Source organism: Sminthopsis crassicaudata, chromosome 1 (genome assembly GCF_048593235.1).
Source record: "Sminthopsis crassicaudata isolate SCR6 chromosome 1, ASM4859323v1, whole genome shotgun sequence".
Classification (NCBI taxonomy): Eukaryota; Metazoa; Chordata; class Mammalia; order Dasyuromorphia; family Dasyuridae; genus Sminthopsis; species Sminthopsis crassicaudata.
In genome coordinates this window covers 750652503-750675472 of record NC_133617.1, presented here as the reverse complement: position 1 = coordinate 750675472, position 22970 = coordinate 750652503, and the positions used below count along the sequence as shown (strand labels likewise).

General features: G+C 42.2%; 1 protein-coding gene across 3 annotated transcripts in view; it reads right to left on the bottom strand.

Moving 5' to 3' along the window:
• Nucleotides 1-22970, bottom strand: part of SUGCT (succinyl-CoA:glutarate-CoA transferase) — a 579062-nt gene that overhangs the window by 542890 nt on the left and 13202 nt on the right. For all 3 annotated transcript variants that reach the window (XM_074284502.1, XM_074284501.1, XM_074284503.1), the window contains exons 2-6: nt 18132-18183; nt 17951-18024; nt 16028-16113; nt 15491-15541; nt 9767-9887 (exon numbers count right to left, since the gene is read on the bottom strand). In XM_074284502.1, coding sequence (XP_074140603.1) covers nt 9767-9887; nt 15491-15541; nt 16028-16113; nt 17951-18024; nt 18132-18183 — 384 coding nt within the window. The remainder of the gene's footprint in view (nt 1-9766; nt 9888-15490; nt 15542-16027; nt 16114-17950; nt 18025-18131; nt 18184-22970) is intronic.

The window sequence follows — 22970 nt, the reverse complement described above, 5'->3', positions numbered from 1 at the left end:
CCCGGAATATTTTCCAGTTATAATGACCTTCCTAAAATCCACAAGGCAAGACCGACCACTTGGCCGCCTGACCAGACTCTTCACCAAACATGCCCTGCCCAAACATGCTCCCAGAGCAGCCCAAGATCAGCTGAGGGGCTTGGAGATCTTATGCTAGCATGCTATAATTTGAGAGAGCCAGACTGGGAGTTAGGAGAGATGAGTTCAGCTCTCACCAGCTGTGTGACTGTAGTCAAAGGCTAAAACCTCTCTACCTCAGCTTTCTTATCTATAAAATGGGGATACCACAGAGCCGTGGTGAGGAATAAATGAAACCATATTTGTAAGGCTCTTTGCAAACCTTGACACGACATAAATATCAGAGGCAGTATTAAAAGTAGACCCTAGCTTCACAGAGTCATCACCTTGTCCCCTTTCCAAGCCCATCAACAGGCCCTTCCTAATTGACCCTGTAGATTCTGCTTATGAATATAAACTAAAGGCAAAAACTACAGCTTATTTTTTATTAACACATTGCCTGGAACATATAATAGGCATTTAATAAGTGTCTGGTTAACTTTTTACAGTCCCCTAAAACTCTAGAAATCTTTTTGACAAGAACTGTTGTCCAGCCCTAGCTCTTCCAGTGTTGACTTGCGAAATCAGTTCTTAAATCCAGGTATAAGACATTACATTGTACTGGATTGGATTGAGTTCAGCAGTTGTCATTTTCTTACTATATCTTTTTTTCTTTTGCGGGGCAACTTTTGTGAGGGTTCAGTGCCTTGCCTAGGATCAAACAGCTAGGAAGTGTTAAGTGTCTGGGGTCAGATTTGAACTCAGGTCCTCCTGACTTCAGGGCTGGTGCTCTATCTACTACACCACCTAGCTCCCCCTTGAACATTTTCTTAAGCTGTGAGGAGCTGCCTCTTTGAGAAAAAAAGAAGAGAGCCATTTTTCTCCTATTGGACCTGAAGCCCATCCCTAGTTTATTCAAAGGATTCCTATATGATAGAGACCAAGGGTTTCTCAGCAGCTAGCTCCCTCTTTAAAGGTCTCTCTTTACAAGGCACCTCCTAAAACATGTGCCTGGAGACACAAGACTTCCATGCTGGTCATCAGGCACTCCTTGGAACAGGTTAGCTAGCTGCGGCGCTCCCAGAACTGATCCCAGATCCCCGCCCGTGACCCTCAGAGACCAATGAGAGACACCACATGGTCTTTTCTCATCAGCTTCAAGTTCTTTTAAGCTGGGGCCCTCTGAACATTCTTCCTCCAGCACCATTCCATTTTGTTTTCAACCTATCAAAAACTGAGATGTTTTCATCTAATGCAAATGTCTTTTTAAGTTAAATGGGTCAATGACATTTTTTGTGTTTCTACTTCAGTCTCTTTACATGGTTCTCCCTCCTCTTCCTCACGAGAATTGCTTCTCTCTGTTTCTATTTCATTTCATTCTTGAGAGCTTTCCATCCTCCCTTGGGCTAATTTGACCTAGAGCATTGGCGTCAGATGTTTAGCTCAAGGGTCACATGGTCCATAAAACCCCTGGGTGAGGGGCAAGCCAGGTTAAAAAATAATGAAAAAATTTACCCCCCAAAAAAACACAGTAAAACATAAATAGTAAGTTGTGGTTTTGTTTTTATGCTTTTTTAATTTAAGATTTGAAAATATTTCTGAAAGTTTTTGCATCTCTAAGTCAGGCTATGGCTGGCAAGGATCCATATCTACTTGAGTTGGACCCCACTACCTTAGAGAATTTGGGGTTAAGGAATCCTATGGATGCTTTTCCTGAACCCTTTGAATTTTGTTTCCTGTTAGCAGCTACATGAAAGATTCTGCCAAGTTGCAAATCAAAACAACTCTAAGGTTTCACCTCAAACCCAACACACTGGAAAAGATGACAAGATGGAAAGACTCGGTATTGGAGAAATTTTGTGAAAACACGGGCACACTAAGTCATTGTAGGTACAGCTGTGAATGCGCTAACCCTTTGAGAAAACAATTTGAAGTTATACTTTTTCCCAAAAAGTGACTAACATGTCCATCAGCTTTGACTTTGAGATTTCATTTATATATATATATATATGTTATATATTTATACTCCCAAGAAAGGTCCAAATATTTATAAAGTAAAAGAATGGGGAATTAAGTAGATACCCAACAACGGCGCATGTTGAAAGAAATGGTGGCCCAACAACACTCCATTTCCCAACTCCAAATATTTGCACTGGCTGCTGTTCATGCGTGACAGATACTTCCTGCTCACTTCTCTCTCTCAGAGTCCCCCTTTTACTTTAAGACTCATCTCCACTATTTCTAGTCATATGAAAAGGTATTCCAAATCACTCTTGATCAGAGAAATGCAAATTAAGACAAAAAAAACCTCAAAACTTGTCCTTTTTATAATATTGATAGTGTAAATTATTCTCTTGATTGTACTCACTCCACTCTGCAACAGTCCAGATGCCTTTCCAAGGCATTTTGAAATCATCCCTTTCCTCATCTCTTACCGCATAAGAGTACTCTCTGTAGTTTTCAGTTAAGAGGGACAAAATCCTGTAAGTGTCTGGATGGGGGAGCTCTCCCCTACCTAGTATCCACTGACCCTTTTGGGTTTTTACTCTGGGTTCGGTTCATTCTTTCCTGATCCAGGGTGAATGAGTGTAGGAGAGGGAATGAGCTTATGAGCTCTGAAAGGTCCAAAGAGCACCCCGATAGACAGCCAAGGGTAGAAGTCTACAGAAACTAGGCACAAGCACCAGTAGCTAAGTGAAAGAGATCAAGCCTGGCTCCCCCTTGCCCAGCAGGGTATCAGACTGGCAACTGAGACAGCAGGTGCTGCTAGCAAGGAAGGGCCTCCTCTCTAAACCATGCATCTGCATCAGGAGATAAACATGGCGAGAAGTTGCCATAGAAATTTGAGCCCCCTCTCTCCAAGAACAAGGATGGCAGAGGAAAAGGGCCTCATGGTCAGAGAGGCTTTGGTAATTCAGAACTTGCTATTTGTCATTTCAATAAAAATCCACTGGTGAAAGCTAATTTATGCTAATTCATATTGAAGAGAGATTGAGAGACAAACTGATAATAGATCATATCAGAAGGTATCAAAGATGTGGTAAATAGTCAACTGCAATTGGAGGGAGAATCCACTCCAGAAAGTGAATCATAGACCATAGTTTTTAGTTTTAGTTTTTGTTTTTGCTCTGGCAATTGGGGATAAGTGACTTGCCCAGGGTCACACAACTAGAAAGTATTAAGTGTTTGAGGTTGGATTTGAACTCAGGTCCTCCTGACTTCGGGGCCAGCCCTCTGTCTACTGCACCATTTGCTTCCTCATAGACCATAGTTTTTAAAAGAATTTTATAGTCTTTCAGAACTACCCCTGAGGCTGATGGAACAATGACCTTAGTCTGAAGACCTTGTCGGGGTATACATGGGAAAGTGAGTCCAGAGCTTCTATGTGCTACACAAGGAACAGAGTAGATGGTCCACAAATGCTGATTAGAACTGCCAATAATTCATAATAAAAAAAGAATATAACACTTTTCTTTACAAATGGAAATGAGATTATCCTTAATACACACACACACACACACACACACACACACACACACACACACACACACACTACTACTACTACTACTATCACCACCTCTATTACCATTGTCTGCATGGCTTTTTCTCTCTCCGAAAGGAAACTGAAGCCATTTCATCAACATTCCCACCAAAGAAGAGATGAGAACACATCCCTTCTCCTCCACTCTCTCCTGCCTCTTCACAACAGTATCACAACCTTCGACCACTTCTGTTATCTTCTTGCCATCTATAATTTTTGTTCTTAGTATCTCTATAATTCTTGAATCCAGGTTCACCTTCGTTGTTCACCTGGGAAAGAATAAAGCTGGCTCTCCATGAGGAGAGAGTTCCAAGAACTTTCACTTCTAGACAGGAAACATCCGTGTTAATGACCAAGATCTAAAGCCTGTGGCAGAAGAAAGAATTACGCATCCCCAGGCCCTGGCAGGCTGGAGAAAGAATACCACACGATGCCGTCGGTGTGAAATGATTCATGAAAATATCGAAAAACCATGAAATGCAGGGAGAGGGAAAAAACACAAAGGAAAAAGCGGGGAGAAGCCCTTGGAGGATTCCACAGTCATGAGAGTGAAGCAGCTTGGCCCCAAGAGGCAATTGGAAGCATTATTGAGTAGCCAGGCGATTTAGCCGTTTGAGCCCAAGGCTGCTGGGTAGGAGCTACCGTGGATGGAGCTCCAGGTCTGGACTCAGGAAGACTTTGATCGGGCCTCAGAGAGCTTCAAGCCCCTTACCTCTGCTTTAATTCCCTCATCTGTAAAAGGAAAATGACATCACCTACCTTATTGTGAGGATATAATGAAAAAACTATGCATAACCTTAAAGCACTATAGCAATGTTTACTGGTAACTATATTCCTGAATAAAAATCAATCCATTTATATCCAAATTACAAATTTTCCATTCTCCATTTGGGAGAATTTTATTTTAAATATCTCTATCTCCGATCATAAACCTGGCATAAAGTAGTACTTCCAAAAGGCTTGTTGATGGCAACACCGTGATATAGTAGAAAGGAAGGGACCCTGGGGCTAAGAAAAATGACATCTTTTTATTAATAACCAGATGGTCTTAATAGTAAAATGCTGAAATTAGCCAGAAACTACGTCCCTCAAACCTTTTTAAATGTCCCCTAGGTCTATTTCCCAAGATGATTCTAAAAAGTTTCCCGCAGCTCTCTTGGTGGTGACAAAGAACTGGAAACTGCAGAGATGCCCATCAATCAGGGAAGGACGAACAAGTTCTGGCGTAGGATTGTGATGGAATACTAGTAATGATGAGCTCAATGATATTTGTTTTAAGTGGAAAGACGTGCGTGAAATAATGAGTGAAATGAGAAGAATCAAGAGAACATTGGATACGTGTTGTTTTAAAAAATGGTTGCTATATCCCTACCATGTTTAACATATCTTGGCCTACTTGACATCTGGGGAGGGGGAGGGGGAAGAGGGGGAAATTGGAACACAGGCTTTTGCAATTTGAAGAATTTCCACGCATATGTTTTGAAAAATAAAAAGCTTTAATAAAAAATAAAAATAACTGTGAGTGAAAAAGACTATTATAAATATCCAAATTATCTCTAATTGACATGTAAAGAAAGATACTCTCTGCATCCAGAGAAAGAACTGATAAATAGAAGGATTTATAGAATAATTTTTACATTTCTACATACATGTGGGAATACATGTGTGTATAATGCTAGCCATCGCTTGGGAGGGGGACAGAAAGAGGTAAAAAAAAAAAAATTTATAAGATAATTCTGTTGTATATTTGAAAGGAATAGCAAGTTGTACACAGTAGATATGCCGTTTCGTGTGTGATCACATTTTTTATTGTACCATGTTATGGAGAAAAAAAACCAATATGAAGGACATATGAAGAAAGACACTGTCTGCCTACAGAGAAAGAAAGGATAAATAGAAGTCTGGGTAGAATAATTTGACATTTTTTCTACCTATTTGTGAATGATGTTAACTTCTCTAAGTTATCATGTAAAGAAATGTACATGATCATTCTGTTGTATGTTTGAATGGGACAGCGAGTTGCACATCGCTGATCTACACAATCATCTCTTTTTATTGTTCCATGTTATAGAAATGTTTCATAAATGAAAAAATAAAATAAAAAAGACACTTTAGAAGATGTTTTTTAAAAAAGAAAGGAAAAAAAAGAAACAACTTATTAAATATCTCCTAGGTGCCAGGCACTGCGCTGAGAGGTATAACTATGATCTGTTTGATGTTGTAATGAAGTGTTCTTGTGATGCTCATTTTATAATTGAGGAAACTGAGGTAGCAGAGTTACGTGATTTGGCCAGAGCCATGCAGCTACTCTGTGGGGTGTGAGATCTGAATTCAGGTCTTTCTGACTCTATGTATTGTGTTCCCCATCCTCACCCGAGTACCAGAACTGAACCCAGAAGATCTGGCCTACAGTTCCGATTCTGCCCCTTGTTTCTTGGGTGAGCTTGGGCTCTCAAAGTTCCTTCTCTCTCAAAGTTCCAATCCCAGCTCTTCTACTTACTAGCTGCACCTTCTTAGACAATTCCCTTCCCTTTGGGGGGCAGGGGCTGTCTCTTCTTCTGTCAAAGGAGGCCTTCAGCCTCAGTCATATAAAAGGTCCATCTGTGATTCTGTGACTCGGGAGCTCACGTGTTCCCCTTCCCAAAAGAAGGGAGGGACAGACGAGCCAAAATCTGTGAAGAGGCCGATTCCATCCCCTGTTTTTACAGGAATGAAATGGCAGGCTCCCAAGACAGTGCAGAGGATACTGAGAAAACCGTCTGCTGGATGCTGGTCTCCACCACCCCTAGGGCTCTCCCGGAGCACCCAGCTCTCTCCTTTCAGAATGTCTCCCACCTAATGATGTCCAGGAAACCGCTGTGATTCCCAGGAATCTGCCTTGGGGCAACAATGTCCTTTTCAAGACTGCCCCCTAAAGTCCATGCTCCAGAAGGGACACTGCAAAATAGAGCTCTGGGCTGACCGCCCGGCGGGCCCAGACCCAGGATCAGATGCCCCCGCGTGACCAGAACAGAGTATCTGTCTGCTCTCTTCCCAGCTCCCAAGCGCGCAGCTGTCAGAACTGATTACACATAAAACTTGGACCAGCTCTAGAATTACCCTTATCAGCCCCCAAGCCAACATGTGAGTGAGAACAGACCGGCTGGGGCCCACCGGCTGTGGAGATGGCATCCGGAACTCCGGCGGCCCAGGCAGGCTGGGGGTGCCCCTGGGAAAAAGCCCAGCTCAGGGCCCAGAAGCCGGCCTTCTGGAAGGGACCTTCATCCGTGTCTGAACTCAGCAGCCACACGTGACCTCGGGTTCTCCAAAACACGCAATTCACAGCCCCGTGCTGGCAAGTTTGCTGATGATTTCCACCTCAGTAAACGGAGCAGAGAAAAAGGACCGAGCAGATAGGGACCAGCATCCCCTGCCCCTCGGCACAGCAGGGGGCGATTTCCCTCCTCGGCCCTCTAGAAACTTAAGGTTCCATTGGGACGGTGGCTGGGAGAGGGGGCTGCTGGGAAAGATAGTGTCCCATCGACCTGAGCATTTCTCATCTGGACACTTCCACGGAGGGGGAAAGTCTCTCACTCCTTGTCGCCTATACCCACGGACAAGGTCAGAGAGAGAACTGCAACATGAGTGTGGAATATAATTGGGAAAATACAAGGTACAAGAAAATCCCATCGTATCTATTCGACATGAAATGTAATAATGCTTTTTATACAAAACACATTTGTGTAATACCTACATGTCATAGCACAGAGTACGTGTTTTTGAATAAAAGACCCATTTTACCTCAAGGTCACTCAGAGATTCCAGAGTGCACAAAGTCAGGAAGCCCCGAGTTCAAATCCAGCCCCAGATACTGTGTGATCTCTGTGATCTTGGACCAGTCATTTAGCCTGTTTGCCTCAACTTCCTTAACTGAAAAGGGGAGATAATAACAGCACCTACTTCCCAAGGTTGTGGTTGAGATCAAATGGCACAACCCTGTAAAGCAGTTAGCAGTTTCAATCATGTCTGCCTCTCCATGACCTCATTTGAAATTTTTTTGACCAGAAACAAGAGTGGTTTGCCACTTCCTTCTCCAGCTCAATTTACAGATGAGGAAATTGAGGAAGACAGGGTGAAGTGACTTGCCAAGGGTCACACAGCTGGTAAGTGGATTTGAATCCAGATAGATGAGTCTGCCTGACTCCAAACTGCCACTATTCACTGTCACTGGCAAACAGCAGGCACTTAATAAGTGTTTTTTCCCATCCCCTCTTTCTTTGCCTCTCTAGCATCTAACACCATGACTTGCACATAGTGGGGGCTTCTTTTTTGATACTCTGAGTATACCCCAACTCTTAGCACCATAATCGCTGCTTCATAAGGGCTTTGATGGATCAGGGGATTCATTCTGTTTCTACATTTGCCTCCAATTTTGCTGACATCACTCACCTCTAGGTCTCTAGTAACACTGACAATTAAATGTGTGTTCACGGGAGCTCACGTGGAAGAAGTGTGAGGGGAAAGCAGTGCCCAGTAACCAGGGCGAGCCCAGTGCTGCACTGGGCATGGGTGGTTCTACCCGTTGCTCTCTCTGAGACCAGGGGAGGGCCGGGAGGGGAAGTGCAGCGAGATCTGCCCTCTTTTAATCAAACACCAAGGCCGGTGCAGGGCCAGCAGCCAGGTAAGCTTGCTTTGTACCGGACCACCCTGCGGCAGACCCTGACTGGAGGGAGATGCTCTTTTCCAAGGACCCGATTCCAGTCCCAGCTCTCCTGCTTACTCGCTGCAGAACCCCGGATGAGTGACTCGCTTCCTTTATCAGTAAAGTGAAGGAGCTAAGGCCCCGGCAGTCCAAGACTGAGCAATGACCATTAAAGGCACATAGATGAGGGACAATAATAAAAACTGACATTTATAGGATCCGCTGGTGTTTTCAAAATGGGTGGTGATGTGGGATGGTATAAAGAATGCTGGGGGGTCTGGGTCCAAATACCACTCCTGTGGGAGTAGAGGCAAGCACCTGACCTCTCTCGGTGCCTCAGTTTCCTCACCTGTAAAGTCAGTGAGTGCTCGGACTAGAGCAATCAGAGTATGACTTCAGGCCCCGTGTCCCTCCTCTCCAAGCCTTCCACCTGGCTGTCCTGCTGGACTTTTACTACAATTGTCTATTCACCTCAATTTACATTTAACCACCAGGGGGTGCTACTGGGCAGTAATTGGAAAACTCAGAATGAGAATCAGCATGGGACAGTCCCACACTCACCCAACAGCAGGGGGCCTGGGGGGGAAGGGAAGGAGAGAGGGGACCGGAGATGGGAGCAGCTCTGGGTGCTTCCCAGGAGTACTGGTAGCTGCCATCATAGGCCCTCCCAGGTCTCACCACCCTTAAAGCTGCAAAAGTCTTCAGATGGGCCACGAACCAAAGAAACGGCCACCTGGGCAAGGAAATGCAGCTCACAAGGTGTTTTTCCTACTAAAGAAAGAAGGGAAGGGATGGCTCAATCGCCTTGCTTTTTATAGGGGCTCTTCCAACCAAAGTCCATCCATCCACCCTGACTTTTGGCCATCCACCTTTGACTTTTGTCTTAGAAATGGCTCCAATCACTGGGAACCAATCAGAGGAGCTTCCTGTGTCCACATCCTGTGCCGGCCTCCCAGTAGTCTGTGCCCTCAACAATCTCTCCTCAAATGGACCAAAGCCCTTTCTCTGGCCCCAAAACAAATGAGAAAACGCAGGTATAAATGACGAGATGCTAAATGGCAAAACTAAAGACCATATGGACACTGGCACAACTGGGAAAGGAAAGAAAACAGCTCCCACAAAACCCAGGAAAAGCCACAGAAAATCAGTTCAGAAAGGGACAGGGGGGCAAACATAGCATTTTGTTACTCTTTCCCCCCTAAATAAATGCAAATAAAGTTTCACAGCTTCGCACGCAGCCTTGTTTTCAAAACTTCTTGTTTGTATAGTCCAATGCTCACTTTTGTGGTGGGTTACTAAGAGTATAATAGGAAGAGAATTTTTTTTAAAAAGGGCCCCATCTCTCTCTAGGCTTAACTGGTCAAGAAAAAAAAATTATTTAGGGGAAACCATCCCTGTTCAGAGGCTTCTTATTTCCTCCTTGAAGACTCTTCATCCTCCTCCCTGAGGAACCCTGAATCCCAATATTAGATAAATGACTGAAGTACCTGTTATGGAACAGTAGACAATATGAGGAGCGATCTCGCTTATTTCTTCATAGCCCAGACCCATTTTGCCCAGTTTGCCAGGAACAAAGTTCTCCACAAAAACATCACAAACAGCTGCAAGCTGAAAGGAGAGGCAGATGAGTGAGACATTTTAATGGCATCTCAAGCCCATGTGTCCAAAAAGAAACACATTTCTATTTCTGCCCCAATTCCCCCCCCTTTTCCTAGCTGCCCGATTTCTGTTCAGGGGCCCACCTTCTTCCCAACTCTTGGACATTGCTCACTCTTTCACAACCCATAAAGCAAACCTTTCGATAGCACTTTAAAGTTTGCAAAGTCCTGTGCATCTGCTTTGTGACAAGATCTTGACAACACCCTGATGAGGTGGGTGCCATCATTTTCAGTTAAGGAAACTGAGGTCAAAATATATAAGTGGCTTGCCTAAGGTCACACAATTATTAATGTGTCATGTGAAATTTGAATTAATGTCTTCTGACTTTAGTCCAGTTCTCTTTCCACTGCTCATTCTGCCTCCACATCCATTAATTTGTCAACCCTTGAGAGCAGAGATCATTCTTGTCTTCTGTGCATCCCAGCACCTAGCAAGGTACCTTGCACACAACATGTGCTTAATAAATGCTTGTTGGTTGACTAGTCTCATCACCCATTGGCACTACTATGACAACCTCCTACTTGGTCTCCCTGTACCTTCCATTTCTAAACCCTGTACCACACAAATGTGATCCTATCACACACACACACACACACACACACACACACACACACACACACACACACACTTAAAAATCTCAAGGGTTCTCTGGTATCTATAGAATAAAAAGCAAAATGGACAGTATGGAATCTAAGGCCTTCCACAATCTGGAAGTCTGCATTTCCAGCCTTACTTCATAATCCTTCCTTAATTCATTCTGCTCCAAACTGATCTGACAGTTGTTTGTTATACATGACATTACATTTCTCATCCCTATGTTTCTGCACAAAGATTTAGCAAATGGCTCTCCAGAAGAAAAAACAAAGTGTACAGGACACACTTACCAATTCAAACTGCATTTTCTCCATCACTTTCTTAAGTCTAGATGATCAATGAAACAATAAACCAAGCCCTGATTTGTAGTGTTGGCCACTATTACACACTCTCAAATAAAATTCTCCCATAATCCCCAGCTTCGGTTAAAACACAGGGATCATGCCTCCAGAAAACCTTGCCCGATATCCTTACTTCTCTCTCCTTTCTAAATATATACTTTGTATTTTCTTATATGGAATAAGTGTTTTAGTCTCTATTAGAGAGTATAACCAACTTTAATGTTCTAGCCCACAGAGATTCTAATTACTGTTATTTTATGTTTAAGAGGCAACAAAACCTCGAACCCCAGTTTAACTACATTTGGCTTGGGGAATTAGGGTTTATGTAGAATCTGTGAGGTGAGTTTTAACTGTTATTGTGGAGGCAGTTTAGGTCTGATACCTGAGGAGAGGACAAAGAAAAAGGATTATAGGAATTCAATTCCTGAGAAAACTGAGTATGAATCTTACCTCGGGAGCAAATGTGAAGATAGTTTTTCACTAGAGATTTAAATATTTATCCTCTTAGAATATAAGAACTGGATATTGTTATTATATTTCCAAAATTAAAAGGCTGCAGTTGTAGTAATGATTAAAGATGACTTTGGATATAATCTTTCTCACAGTTGATATACTGTAAACAATTATTTGTCTTTTATTGTTTGTTATATTGTTAATAAATAGTGTAACCATAAGATGTGATATTTTTTAACCTAGAAGATAAAGACTATTGATAGAAATGAGTAAATGTTTATGGGAACAGTTTCTCCAGTTTAATAAACAAAGATGAGAACATAGAAGTGATTCATTCATTAAAGATTCCATGATTTGAGTAATTAATATGCAAATATCAGAAAACATTTCTTCATTAGCTTGGAGCACAGGTTAATCTTGTTTTACATCATGATTAGGGTTAACCCTAACCCTGACCCATAACCTTTTGCCATCTTTGAGGTCTAAGAATCACCTCTCAGAATAATGTTAAGTGCATAAAATAAAATATAACAAGTATACTTGTATTGAAATACAGTTATTAAAATTTGTTTTAAAGAAGAAATTCACGGACCTCCACCTAAGAGGCCTGCTTTAGGACCAGGATAAGAATGAATAAGGAAAATGAGCAAGGGTTATTTAATGGTTAATGGAAATATCAGAAAACACTTCTTCATTACCTTGGAGCACAGGTTAATCTTGTTTTACATCATGATTAGGGTTCACTCTAACCCTGACCCATAACCACTCTATCTTTGCTCTATATGATCACAGTCAACTCTAAAACCTTCTTACAAATGTAAATTCTTCTAAGGATTGTTTCATTTTTTTCTTTGTATTCTCAGAACCTAATAAAGTGCTTTTATAAAAGATGTCTTATCATGTGGACAAAGTACCAACTAAATGGCAGAATCCCCCAGGGCATGGTGCTAGCCATTGTCTCTCCCCACCCTCCCAACCTCTTCCATCTTAATTTCATTAAGTCCCATGAGTTTATCACTTTTAGGTAGATGACTCCCAGTTTGATAGAATCAGCCCCTGTCTTTCTCCCCAGCTCTAGGCCTTCCCATCTATTTGCAATGACAAATACAGCTAACTGCTCCTTAGCCACTACAAACTCATCAAGACCCACCAGCTCTCAGTAGTTTCTTCCCTGTCCCCAACAAACCTTCCCACACTCACATTTCCCTATTTGGGTTGAGAGATGTGCCATCCTTCCTGGCAGTGAGGGTCACAATCTAAGTCTTTGAATCTTCAGACCCCAGAACTGTTCCTTGTAGTGGAGTGCTAGAGAAAGGCACCCTCGACCCAGAAGGCTTGGGTCTAAACCTCACTTTTGCCACTTATTTCCTCAACTGTATATGGAGAGATTTGGGCTAAATGACCTTGAAGGTCCCTTCCATCACTCAGTTGATGAATCTATGACTTAGCAAGCACTGAACAAATATATGTTGAATCGAATGAATTGAACGAACATCTAAACCATTCCCTGCATTCTCAACTTGACAGTGGGTTTTTTAGTCTTTTTTTTAAAGCCAATTGTGATAGTCTCACCAAACAAATGACCGAAGACAATCTCAACAAACTTACATAAGAAGAAAAGCCCTGAAGACAATACAAAAGTATTCATGGGAAGCAAATGTTTATTATTAATACCATCATATTAAATTTTGCTGTTGTTCAGTCACTGAAGTCATGTCCTATTCTTCATGATCCCATTTGTTGTAAAATTGGCAGATAACTAGAATGGTTTGTGATTCCTTCTCCAGCTCATTTTACAGATGATAAAATTGAGGCAAACAGGGTTAAGTGACTTGTCCAGGGTCACACAGCTAGAAACTGTCTAAAGTCAAATTTGAACTCAGATTAACTTCCAGCTAATGCCACCTTCACTTTGCCACCTAGCTGCCCATGGTACTAAAGAGACCTCAGTTCAATAGTTAAATAAGAAAAATGCCTAGGTTACTTTTGCCTTTTTAAGAGATTTTCTTTCTGGAATAAAAAAAAAAAAAAAAAAAAAAAACTTGAATCTTAATTTAATTAACACATGGAAAAGAGAAGAAACAAGCTGTTCTCTATTTAAAACAAACAAAAAAAAAAGGTTATCAGACTCTCTGTCTGTCCCTGCCTTTGGTGGATCCACCAGGTCCACATCACCTCACAATATTTCTAAGCATCATATTGCATCATAACATAGTTGAATGGCTCTGCCATTTCATCACTATCAGGAACTCCCAGATAAAGAAACACCCTCCACCAGTGCAGTGCAAACTACATTTTTTAATAGTTGTCCAAACCCATTATTTAGAGGTAAAGTGACTTGCTCAGAGTCACACAGCCAGTATGGATCAGGCAAGGGACTTGAACCTAGGCTTCCCTGATACTGGCTTTCTACCCACAACGCCACAACAAGTAACATTTATTAAGTATCTGTACCAATCACAAACATATGCCCTCAATCAATATTCTTCTTCTTCTTTTTTTTTTTTTTTTTTTTTTTTTTTTTTTTTTTTTTTTTTTGATGCTTCCATTTCCTTTGGATTATTTTTCTCCTAGAAACAAACAATTTTGAAAAAAAAAAAAAAAAACTTTTCGCATCAATCCATTCAGCTCTTGCTGTCCGTTCTTTGGTGGTCCAGTGAGCCAGAGACTGGCCTCCCCTCCTGGGCTGACCAAAAGGGAGCTCTGTTTGGAAATAAAAGCAACTTCCAACTACTCATATAAAGGATAATCTTAAGCTTTTTGAACAAGAAGCTCAGGAACAAGGAAAATAAGAATGGCTTTCAATAGATGCTGGCCCCCAGGTAGTATAATAGAAAGAATGTAGTCTTTGGTGTGAGGAAAGCCCTGGCTTTGCTTACATACAACATTCACATTACTGTTCTGGTCCTCAGTTTGTTTTTCTGTAAAGTGGGGCTATTCATATCTGGATGCCTGTCACAGCCTCCTATGAGGGTCAAGGGAGAAAAGGCATAAAAAGTGCTTTGCCAGCTGCCAAGTCCCAAAAGTCTTAGTGCAATTTTAAGCTTTAGTAGGTATTGAAGTTCACACTATTAAAGATTAAAACTGTATTAAGAATTTTATACAGGGGCAGCTAGGTGGTGCAGTGGATAGAGCACCAGCCCTGAATTCAGGAGGACCAGAGTTCAAATCTGGTCTCGGAGACTTAACACGTCCTAGCTGTGTGACCCTGGGCAAGTCACTTAACCCCAGCCTCAGGAGGGGAAAAAAATTATACAGTTTTAATCTTGTTCAAACTATTAAAACATAATTTAAAACCGTATTAAGAATTTTATGTCATCATCCTTATCACCGTTATTATTAAACTTGTGCCTGATCCTTTGCATGATCGCATTGGCTAGGCCAGGAGCAACGGGCAGCCAGTCACAAGGAGTGAATGTAAGGACTTTGCTGATATTGGCGCACTGGTGCTAATGGGGAAGCACTGAGTCCATATTTATTCATGGAAACAACTGAAGGCTTTATCATCTTCAGTTATTATCCATTCAACAGTTAAAGAGGCAATTGTGGCACCGTGGATCGGGATTGCATCTCAGAACTGGAATTCAGAAGAGAATTCAAATCCAGCTCCAGACACATCCTGATTCTGTTATCCCAGAGAAGTCATTTAACCATTCCGTGCTCCAGGAAACTAATTTGTGGCAAGAGGGCGAACCACACGTGGAGAAGGAGGTTTTTCATCTGGGAGTTCCCTGTATCAGCAAACTCGCAGGTCCAGTCCCTGCGCTAAATCCCTGTAATAGCACTAGTTGGGGAAGATGAGGGACAGCTGTGTCAGCAAAGCCAGGGAGGCTGGAGGGCCCAAGACTCTCCCAGTTCATGTGGTTTTGTTGTGCTGGTCATTGGCTACCGGGGGAACTTTGCTTTTCTTGTTGTTATTGTTGTTCTCTCCCTAAAAGGAGATTTTCCAAGTCAGCAAAGTCATCTGGGATTTGGGAGAATGATTCAAACCAGAAAGGCGTCATATTTACAAGCCACACACACCCTCCCAGCCCTTGACTGTCATTGGGAGGCCAGTTACACCCTTCAATAATCTTTCCCAGAAACCAAACGCTGCCCTGGGGTGAACAGCTAGAAATGAAGGCCATCTATAAGCCGCTGCCTCCCGTAGAGCCCCTCCCCTACCTCTTTGATGATCTGCACCCCCTTCGGATCCTTAATGTTGACAGCGATGCTCTGAAGAGAAAATGGAATGATCCATGAGGCAAACATGGAGAGCTTAGCCAAACCCTGACCCAGAATGAGTTCCATTTTATCTACAGCTTCCTCAGTGATCTAGTCTTCTCCTAGCAAGGGGAATCTCTTCATTAAAACCAATTTCATGAGAATTAGATTTTGTCAAGGGAGGTTTTTCTTATAGACTGGACCTTTGATTTCATTATTCTCAATAATCTTAAACTAGAATTAAAAAATTAACGTTCATTTGTCAATTCTATTTACATACGAAAAGTGATGGAGGCTGTACAAGCTTGAGCAAGTCCTTTTATCATTCAGTGCCTCCATTTTCAAATCTATAAAATAGAGAGGTTGGACTGGAAGATACCAGAGCCCTTGCACTTCTGAAGTCCTATGATTCTGTATAAAAATAATCCAAGTTGGCAGATTTCATTATCTTAAATGCATTCTTGGGGGGAAGTCAAATAAAGCCTCCCTTTGGCTTACCTTTTTATTTCGGTTAACACTGAGAAAATAAGTACTCTCTGATCCCACAAAAGGTGGCCCCCACGCTCGAGTGTCATCACCAGCTCCTAGAATTCAAAACAGTCTTCTCATGATCTTCAACATTTCACGTGGAAACACCTGAACACCCTTCCAGCCCAGAGGCCTTAAAGAATTCTTATTAGAGAGTTGGAACCCAGGGGAGCCCTTCCGCCCAGCTCTGGCTTCTCAAACTTCAATGCTTCAAGGAACTGGGATTTCATCAATGTAAGCCCTCCTTTCACTGATTTGCTTCCACCAAATCCAACAAGCATCAGTTAAGCACCTACAGTATTCCAGAACCTATGTTAGGCACTGACATACACCAGCAAAATCAAGAAATCTCTGTCCTCAGAGATCTTGCACAACTATGTATTGATGCTGTTCTAAGCCCTGGGAATATGAAGAAGGGAAAGGGAAAGGGAAAGGGAAAGGAAAGGGAAAGGGAAAGGGAAAGGGGAAAGGGAAAAGGGAAAAGGGAAAGGGAAGAGGAAAAGGGAAAGGGAAAAGGGAAAGGGAAAGGGGAAAGGGAAAAGGGAAAAGGGAAAGGGAAGAGGAAAAGGGAAAGGGAAAAGGGAAAGGGAAAGGGAAAGGGGAAAAGGGAAAGGGAAAGGGAAGGGGAAAGGGAAAAGGGAAAAGGGAAAGGGAAGAGGAAAAGGAAAAGGGAAAGGGAAAAGGGAAGGGGAAAAGGGAAAGGGAAAGGGAAGGGGGAAGGGAAAGGAAAGGAAATTAAAGAAAAGAAAGGGGGAAGAGAGGGAAGAAAGGAAGGAAAGTGGGAGGGAGGGAGGGAGGAGAGAAAATAGGGAAAATGGAAGAAGAGATACTGTTGAAAGATAAAAAAAGATCATGAACCGCATAAGTCAAGATTTTCCAGGGATTTTATTTTCAATTGACCATTGATTCAGAGCTGGAAGGGATCTTAAGAGATCCCTCACTTCACAGCGGAGGAAATTTCAAGGGACCTGTGGCAGGTCTCTCCAGCGGCAGTGTTGGCACATACTCTGACCCCAAGGCCAGGGCTGTGGGAGGGCTTCCTTAGATCTCACCCCCCTCAGCTTGCTGCCTACTATGAATCCTCTAATGTCTGAGGGGGTTAATTGTTTTTGAGGAAGATGCTCTTATGGATCATTTTCACAAAAATGGCACATTATACACATTAATAAATATTGATTAAATCCAAAATAAGAAAAAGAAAATCTGTGTGTTTAGAAAAGTAAAAGAAAGAGAGCAGGATTAGAAGCATCTCAGTTCTTTCGGAAAGGGCTGTTCATTTTCACCCATGCGTTCTGTGCAATGCACAGTGTTCCAGAGTGGTTCCTTCTCTCTCCTCTCTTACTTGGCTTACTCTTTCATTCTTCCTTTCTCCTCTCCTCTCCTCCTCTTTTCTTCTCTCCTCTCCTCATCTCCCCTCTTTTCTCCTCTTCTCTTCTTTCCCTCTCCCCATCTTCTTCCACTCTTGCTCTTCTTTTTCTTTTCTTTTTTGCATAATTACTTCCACCTCTCCCCTGCTTCTCCCAAGGGTTATAGGGCTCTTTCTAATACTCAAGCTCAGCCACCAAGGCCTGGTATATGATCTGGGCCGAAGGCTCAAACCCAGTCTGACTCTAAACCCATCTGCCCTCCGCTCTGGGCTTCATTCCCAGGTCCTTTGCGCAGAATTTGGTTTGAGGCTGGGCACTTCAAGCTGCATCCCAGCCCTGATCTTTGGCACTTCTAATGGGTGAGGGAAGTCAGAGCAGGTCTCCAAATCAAGAGAAAAAAGACAGGTCCTTTGTGTGTTTCCATTAGACCATGTGGTCTAATTGGACCAAAAAGTGTGGCGCAACCCCACAAAGAGCTGGTGTGTTCATTCATTCATTCATTGGTTAAAAACAAAGGGCCCCTTACCTGGTCGTTCCACCTTAATCACCTCAGCTCCAAGGTCTCCTAAGTTCATTGTGGCAAAAGGTCCTGCCAGGACTCTGCAATAATTAATATGGATGAATAAATCCATTGCCTTCCAGCAATAGGTCCACCTGCTATTTGTTCTCAAAACTGGCCACCCCAAACCAGACACACGGAGACAAACCTGGTCAGATCCAGAATTTTCACACCATCCAGGGGCTTCGTATTTTCTGTATCTAGAGAAAAAAAAAGACATTTCTTTTCTTGGGCTTCTAAATAATATTTCAAATTCTCTCCTCTGGAAATTAGAAGTGGAAGGCATGGGAAACAATTTTTGCTATTGTAATCTTCCTGGAAAAGAGGTCTGTTTGGGATTTAAAACCTAAAGTTTGTAAGACCTAGCTGAGGCCTAGAACCAATAGGTGAACAGGTCAGGTGACAGAAGCACAAACAATGGACCCATATGGGCCCCAAAGCCCTAAAAATGTTGATCTGAGGAGAGAACTGGGGAGAGCATCCAGTGACCTAATCCAAGGTGAAACCGAACTTCCAGGTGGAGGAAGAGAGGCCAAAGGGGCAGGTAAGCAGACATGCCCATCTAGGACCCTCTGGAAACCCTCTGCCCCACGACTCCAACAGGGCAAGCCAGGGCAAACAGGCCGGTTCTGGGTATCTGCCATTTAGAATCATGGGATGAAAAAGCTGCACACTGAATTCTGTGATAACAATGATCAAGCTCAGTTCCTAGAGAAGAGATGAAATCCACCTCCACTGAAAAGGTGGGGGGCTCTGGGTGTGGAGTGCGGCAAACACAGGTAATATTGCTAGTTGGTTTTACATAGATTTTTTTTCTTTAACTCTGTTAAGCTCTATGAGTAAGAAAAAGAGATGTGTATTCAGAAATGTATTTAAAATCAAACAATATAATATAAAATTATCAAAACATTTAATAACTGTTTTAAAATATTTTAAAATATTAATATTTAATAACTATTAATGAAAATAATATTTCTGTTAACTACATCTGAAGGAAAAATTGATTATTCAATTACTTTGAAATCCTTACGAACTTTGAGCAGTTCAATTGTTAAGCACAAAAAATGATCCCTCCCAACCACTTCCTAAAAGAAGGAGACCTACGTTTTTGGAAACGATAAAATGGGGATTGTTTTGGTTGACTATATCAAGATATATCGATATAAATTACTAAATATTTTGTATTCATAAATATGTTCCTGTGTGAATTTATGCTTTTGTAAATGTAGATGTGTGTATTGTGGTTCAGTCATATTCATCATCCCATGGACCATAATCCTTTCTATTCTCCACTAAGCCTGTCCAAATTCATGTTCCTTGTTTCCGTGATTCCATCCATCCCATTATCTGTTGTCCTCTTTTCCTTATCTTCAATATATGTATGTAGATATAACATATTTGGGGGCAGCTAGGGGGCGCAGTGGATAGAGCACCAGCCTTGAATTCAGGAGGACCCGAGTTCAAATTCTAGTCTCAGACACTTAACACTTCCTGGCTGTGTGACCCTGGGCAAGTCACTTAACCCCAGCCTCAAAAAAAAAAAAAAAAAAAAAAAAGTAATATAGTCATATTTTTACCTAAAGGCAGCTAGGTGGCACAGTGGATTAAGCATTGGGTTTGGATCAGGAAGAGTTCAAAACTAGTCTCAAACACTGTGTGTCCCTAGATAAATCACCTAACCTCAGTCTGCCTCAGTGTGCTCAATTATAAAATGAAAAGAATAGCAACTGCTTTGAAGACTTGTTTTGAGTAGTAAATGAGGCCATATTTATAAAAAGTGTTTAGCACCAGTACCTGGCACATAATAATTGGTCTTTAATAAATGCCTCTTCCCCCTTATCTGCTATAAAAGTTTTCTTTTTCTTTTTCATTGAGGGGGAAGTAGAAGAAAAAACATAAATGTTTGGCAATTGAAAAAAGTAAAATAAAAGTTATATTGAAAAGAAAGCAAAAAAGCAGCCCTATGGCCACCCACTCACATTCAAGGGATCACCTTCTATAAGTAGGAGATAAGTCTCGCAGCTCCTAGTTTTAGAGGCAGGGACCCAGGAGAGTGGCAGGGGGGCAGCAGGGTCTTAAAGAGAGAAAATGTGGTGTACATGGTCCCAAAGCTGGACCCCCAGGAGAGGGAAGAACAAAAGATGCAACCTTTGCCCTCCACTATGATTGTGAGTCATCTGGGCAGTGTAAGGCCAATGGGAAAGAGGATGGCCTCTCCAGGCACCCCCAACTTTGAGCAAGTCCCAGGGATAGTCCAGGGCACCTGGATGCTTGTAGAGATCTCCAGCAGTAAAACTGGGACTCGCCAAAATAGAGGTGTTGCCTACCCAGGATTCCAAAGGGGTTTTTTTCCAACTCAGTCCAATCCACAGGACGGTATCATAAGACTCCGTATTTGATGACAGAAAGGAGGACTCACTGAGGGCTGAAAAATCAATCTCTTGGCAACCTCAAGTCCATTTCCCTTCCAAGAGAAGTCCAGATCACAGGGGAATCCTATGAATATTGTTGACTTTAGAACGCTGGGGCAAGTGGGACTCACAAGGGAAAGGCTAGTGGAAATCCTTACTATATTTTATTTGAATTTGCTTATTACAAGGGCTCTGTGTTTCTTTCCATGTTTCCCCTCCATTGGATGGAAAAAAAAAAAAGGAAAGGAAAAAAGAGAAATACCTGATAGTTGTAAAAAATAATAATAATAATCAAGATTAAACACGCATTTAATTTAAATTTAAAATTTAAAAGATTCCTGTCCAGAATTCTCGAGGTTATGGAGAGCTCTGGAGAGATGTGCTCAACTTCCAAGAATCCCCATCAGGCAGAACTACAGGGATCTAGTTAAGTTTTCTCCTCCTTCCTTCCTAGACAGCCACGGGTGCCACACTGCACAGAGCATCCTGCCAGTCAGGCAGACTTATCTAGGTGAGTTTAAATCCTCAGACACTTTCTAGCCGTGTGATCCCGGGCAAGTCAATTTTGTGACTGTTTGCCTCTGTTTCCTCACCTGTAAAATAAGCTAGAGAAGAAATACTCCAGTATCTTTGTCAAGAGAACTCCAAATGGGATCCGATACGGCTGAAATAACTGAAGAACAACCAATTCATCTTTCATTACTAACATGAAGGTTACTAGGTTACATTCTTTTTACTTTAGTAGAATGTAAACTGCTTGAGAGAAAGGACTTGTATCTTCAGTACCTCACATACAGCAGGCATTTAATAAATGCTTGTTAGTTGGGGAAGTGTTGATGGGGCTGCTGAGCAGAAGATATGGGTCCAGGCCATATTCCCAGAATCCAGCTGCCAGGTTTCTCCCTCCCCTGCCTGCTCTGCACCCAGCCGCAGACCAGCCAAACCCTTTTTAGGTCAGCCTTCCTCTCCAAAGCTGAGTGTGAAAAACCAGTGTGGCCCTAAACCCGGATCCTAGTGGAGAACAACAAAATGAAAATAATGATAAATAACTATTTGAAAAAAAATTGTATTGAAAGAAATATTTGAATTTTTGATAATATTTTTATGAAGTGACTTTGTGTAATTTCTTTTAGCCTGTGTGAGGAGCTCTCATTGGATCCTAAATTTAAACTGAAGAAGCACCTTGGAATCACCTTGTATAAGTTCCTCACTTCATTGATGAGAAAAGTTGAAACTCAAAGATGACAAGGGACTTCAAGGTCACCTACTATATGGAGAAATGTCGGGATTTGAACCCACTTCCTTCTAGCTGCTGCTTCCATGAGAATATTCACCTCTCCAAATGAGCCCTTCCCAGAAGAAAAGTCTGACTTTTTTTCCAATTCAATCCAACCTACAGGAATAATGGGTTCTTTGAGATGTTTGTTTTTTAGAAAATGTATTTGGAAAGCTCTATTTTTAGTACTCTAATTCTGAGGCAGTTTAGAGGATGCTTTCAGGTCAGAGTAGAATATTATTTAGTCTCTGATGCATGTGGAATATGTCAAATATGGTATCAAGATTGATGCTATATCCAGCTGTTTTCTGATAGCTTAGAGTCATACGATATTTTCTCCCCGGGGCAGAGGGAGAGAAGACAGAGTAAGAGAGAGATGATGAAGAGACAGAGAGAGACAAAGGAGAGAGAGGGAGGGAAGCAGGAAGGGAAGGAGGGAAAGAGGAAGGAAGGAAGGAAGGAAGGAAGGAAGGAAGGAAGGAAGGAAGGAAGGAAGGAAGGAAGGAAGGAAGGAAGGAAGGAAGGAAGGAAGGAAGGAAGGAAGGAAGGAAGGAAGGAAGGAAGGAAGGAAGGAAGGAAGAAGGAAGGAAGAAGGAAAGAAGGAAGGAAGAAGGAAGGAAGGAAGGAAGGAAGGAAGGAAGGAAGGAAGGAAGGAAGGAAGGAAGGAAGGAAGGAAGGAAGGAAGGAAGGAAGGAAGGAAGGAAGGAAGGAAGGAAGGAGGAAGAGAGAGAGAGAGAGACAGAGAGACAGAGAGACAGAGAGAGAGACAGAGACAGAGAGAGAGACAGAGAGAGAGACTAACTTCACCCCCTTAGAGTTGTTCTAATAGCAGAGAGAAGGCAGTGGAACACCACGAATTTCTCTCCCAGCTGAGACTTCCTAAAGCACCCATTCAGAAGAAAGAAGGTTTCTGGAATGGGGTTCAAAGGTTGTTCTCATTCCAGTGACTGCAGAACTTCTGAAGAGAGATCACGAGGGCTGTGTAGCTACCCATGCAGAGGCATCTTGGCATTCCTACGGGCATTGCTGTGTCCATAAGAAGAATTTCCATTACCTTACCTGACACTGACATAGCACGTTAAAGACTTATAAAGTATTTTAAACCCCTTTAGCCATTTCATCCCTACCTAAGACTCCCATGATCCTTTGCATGCTCTGTATATCCACGTGCTAGGCCAAGTTGCCAAGAGGTCTGAGGTTTGGCTCACAGAGAAAACCACCTACGTAAACTAGGAAAAGGCAATTATTGCCTTAGGGACACAGGGTCCCAAATAGGAGATAAGTAAGTAAACATTAACTA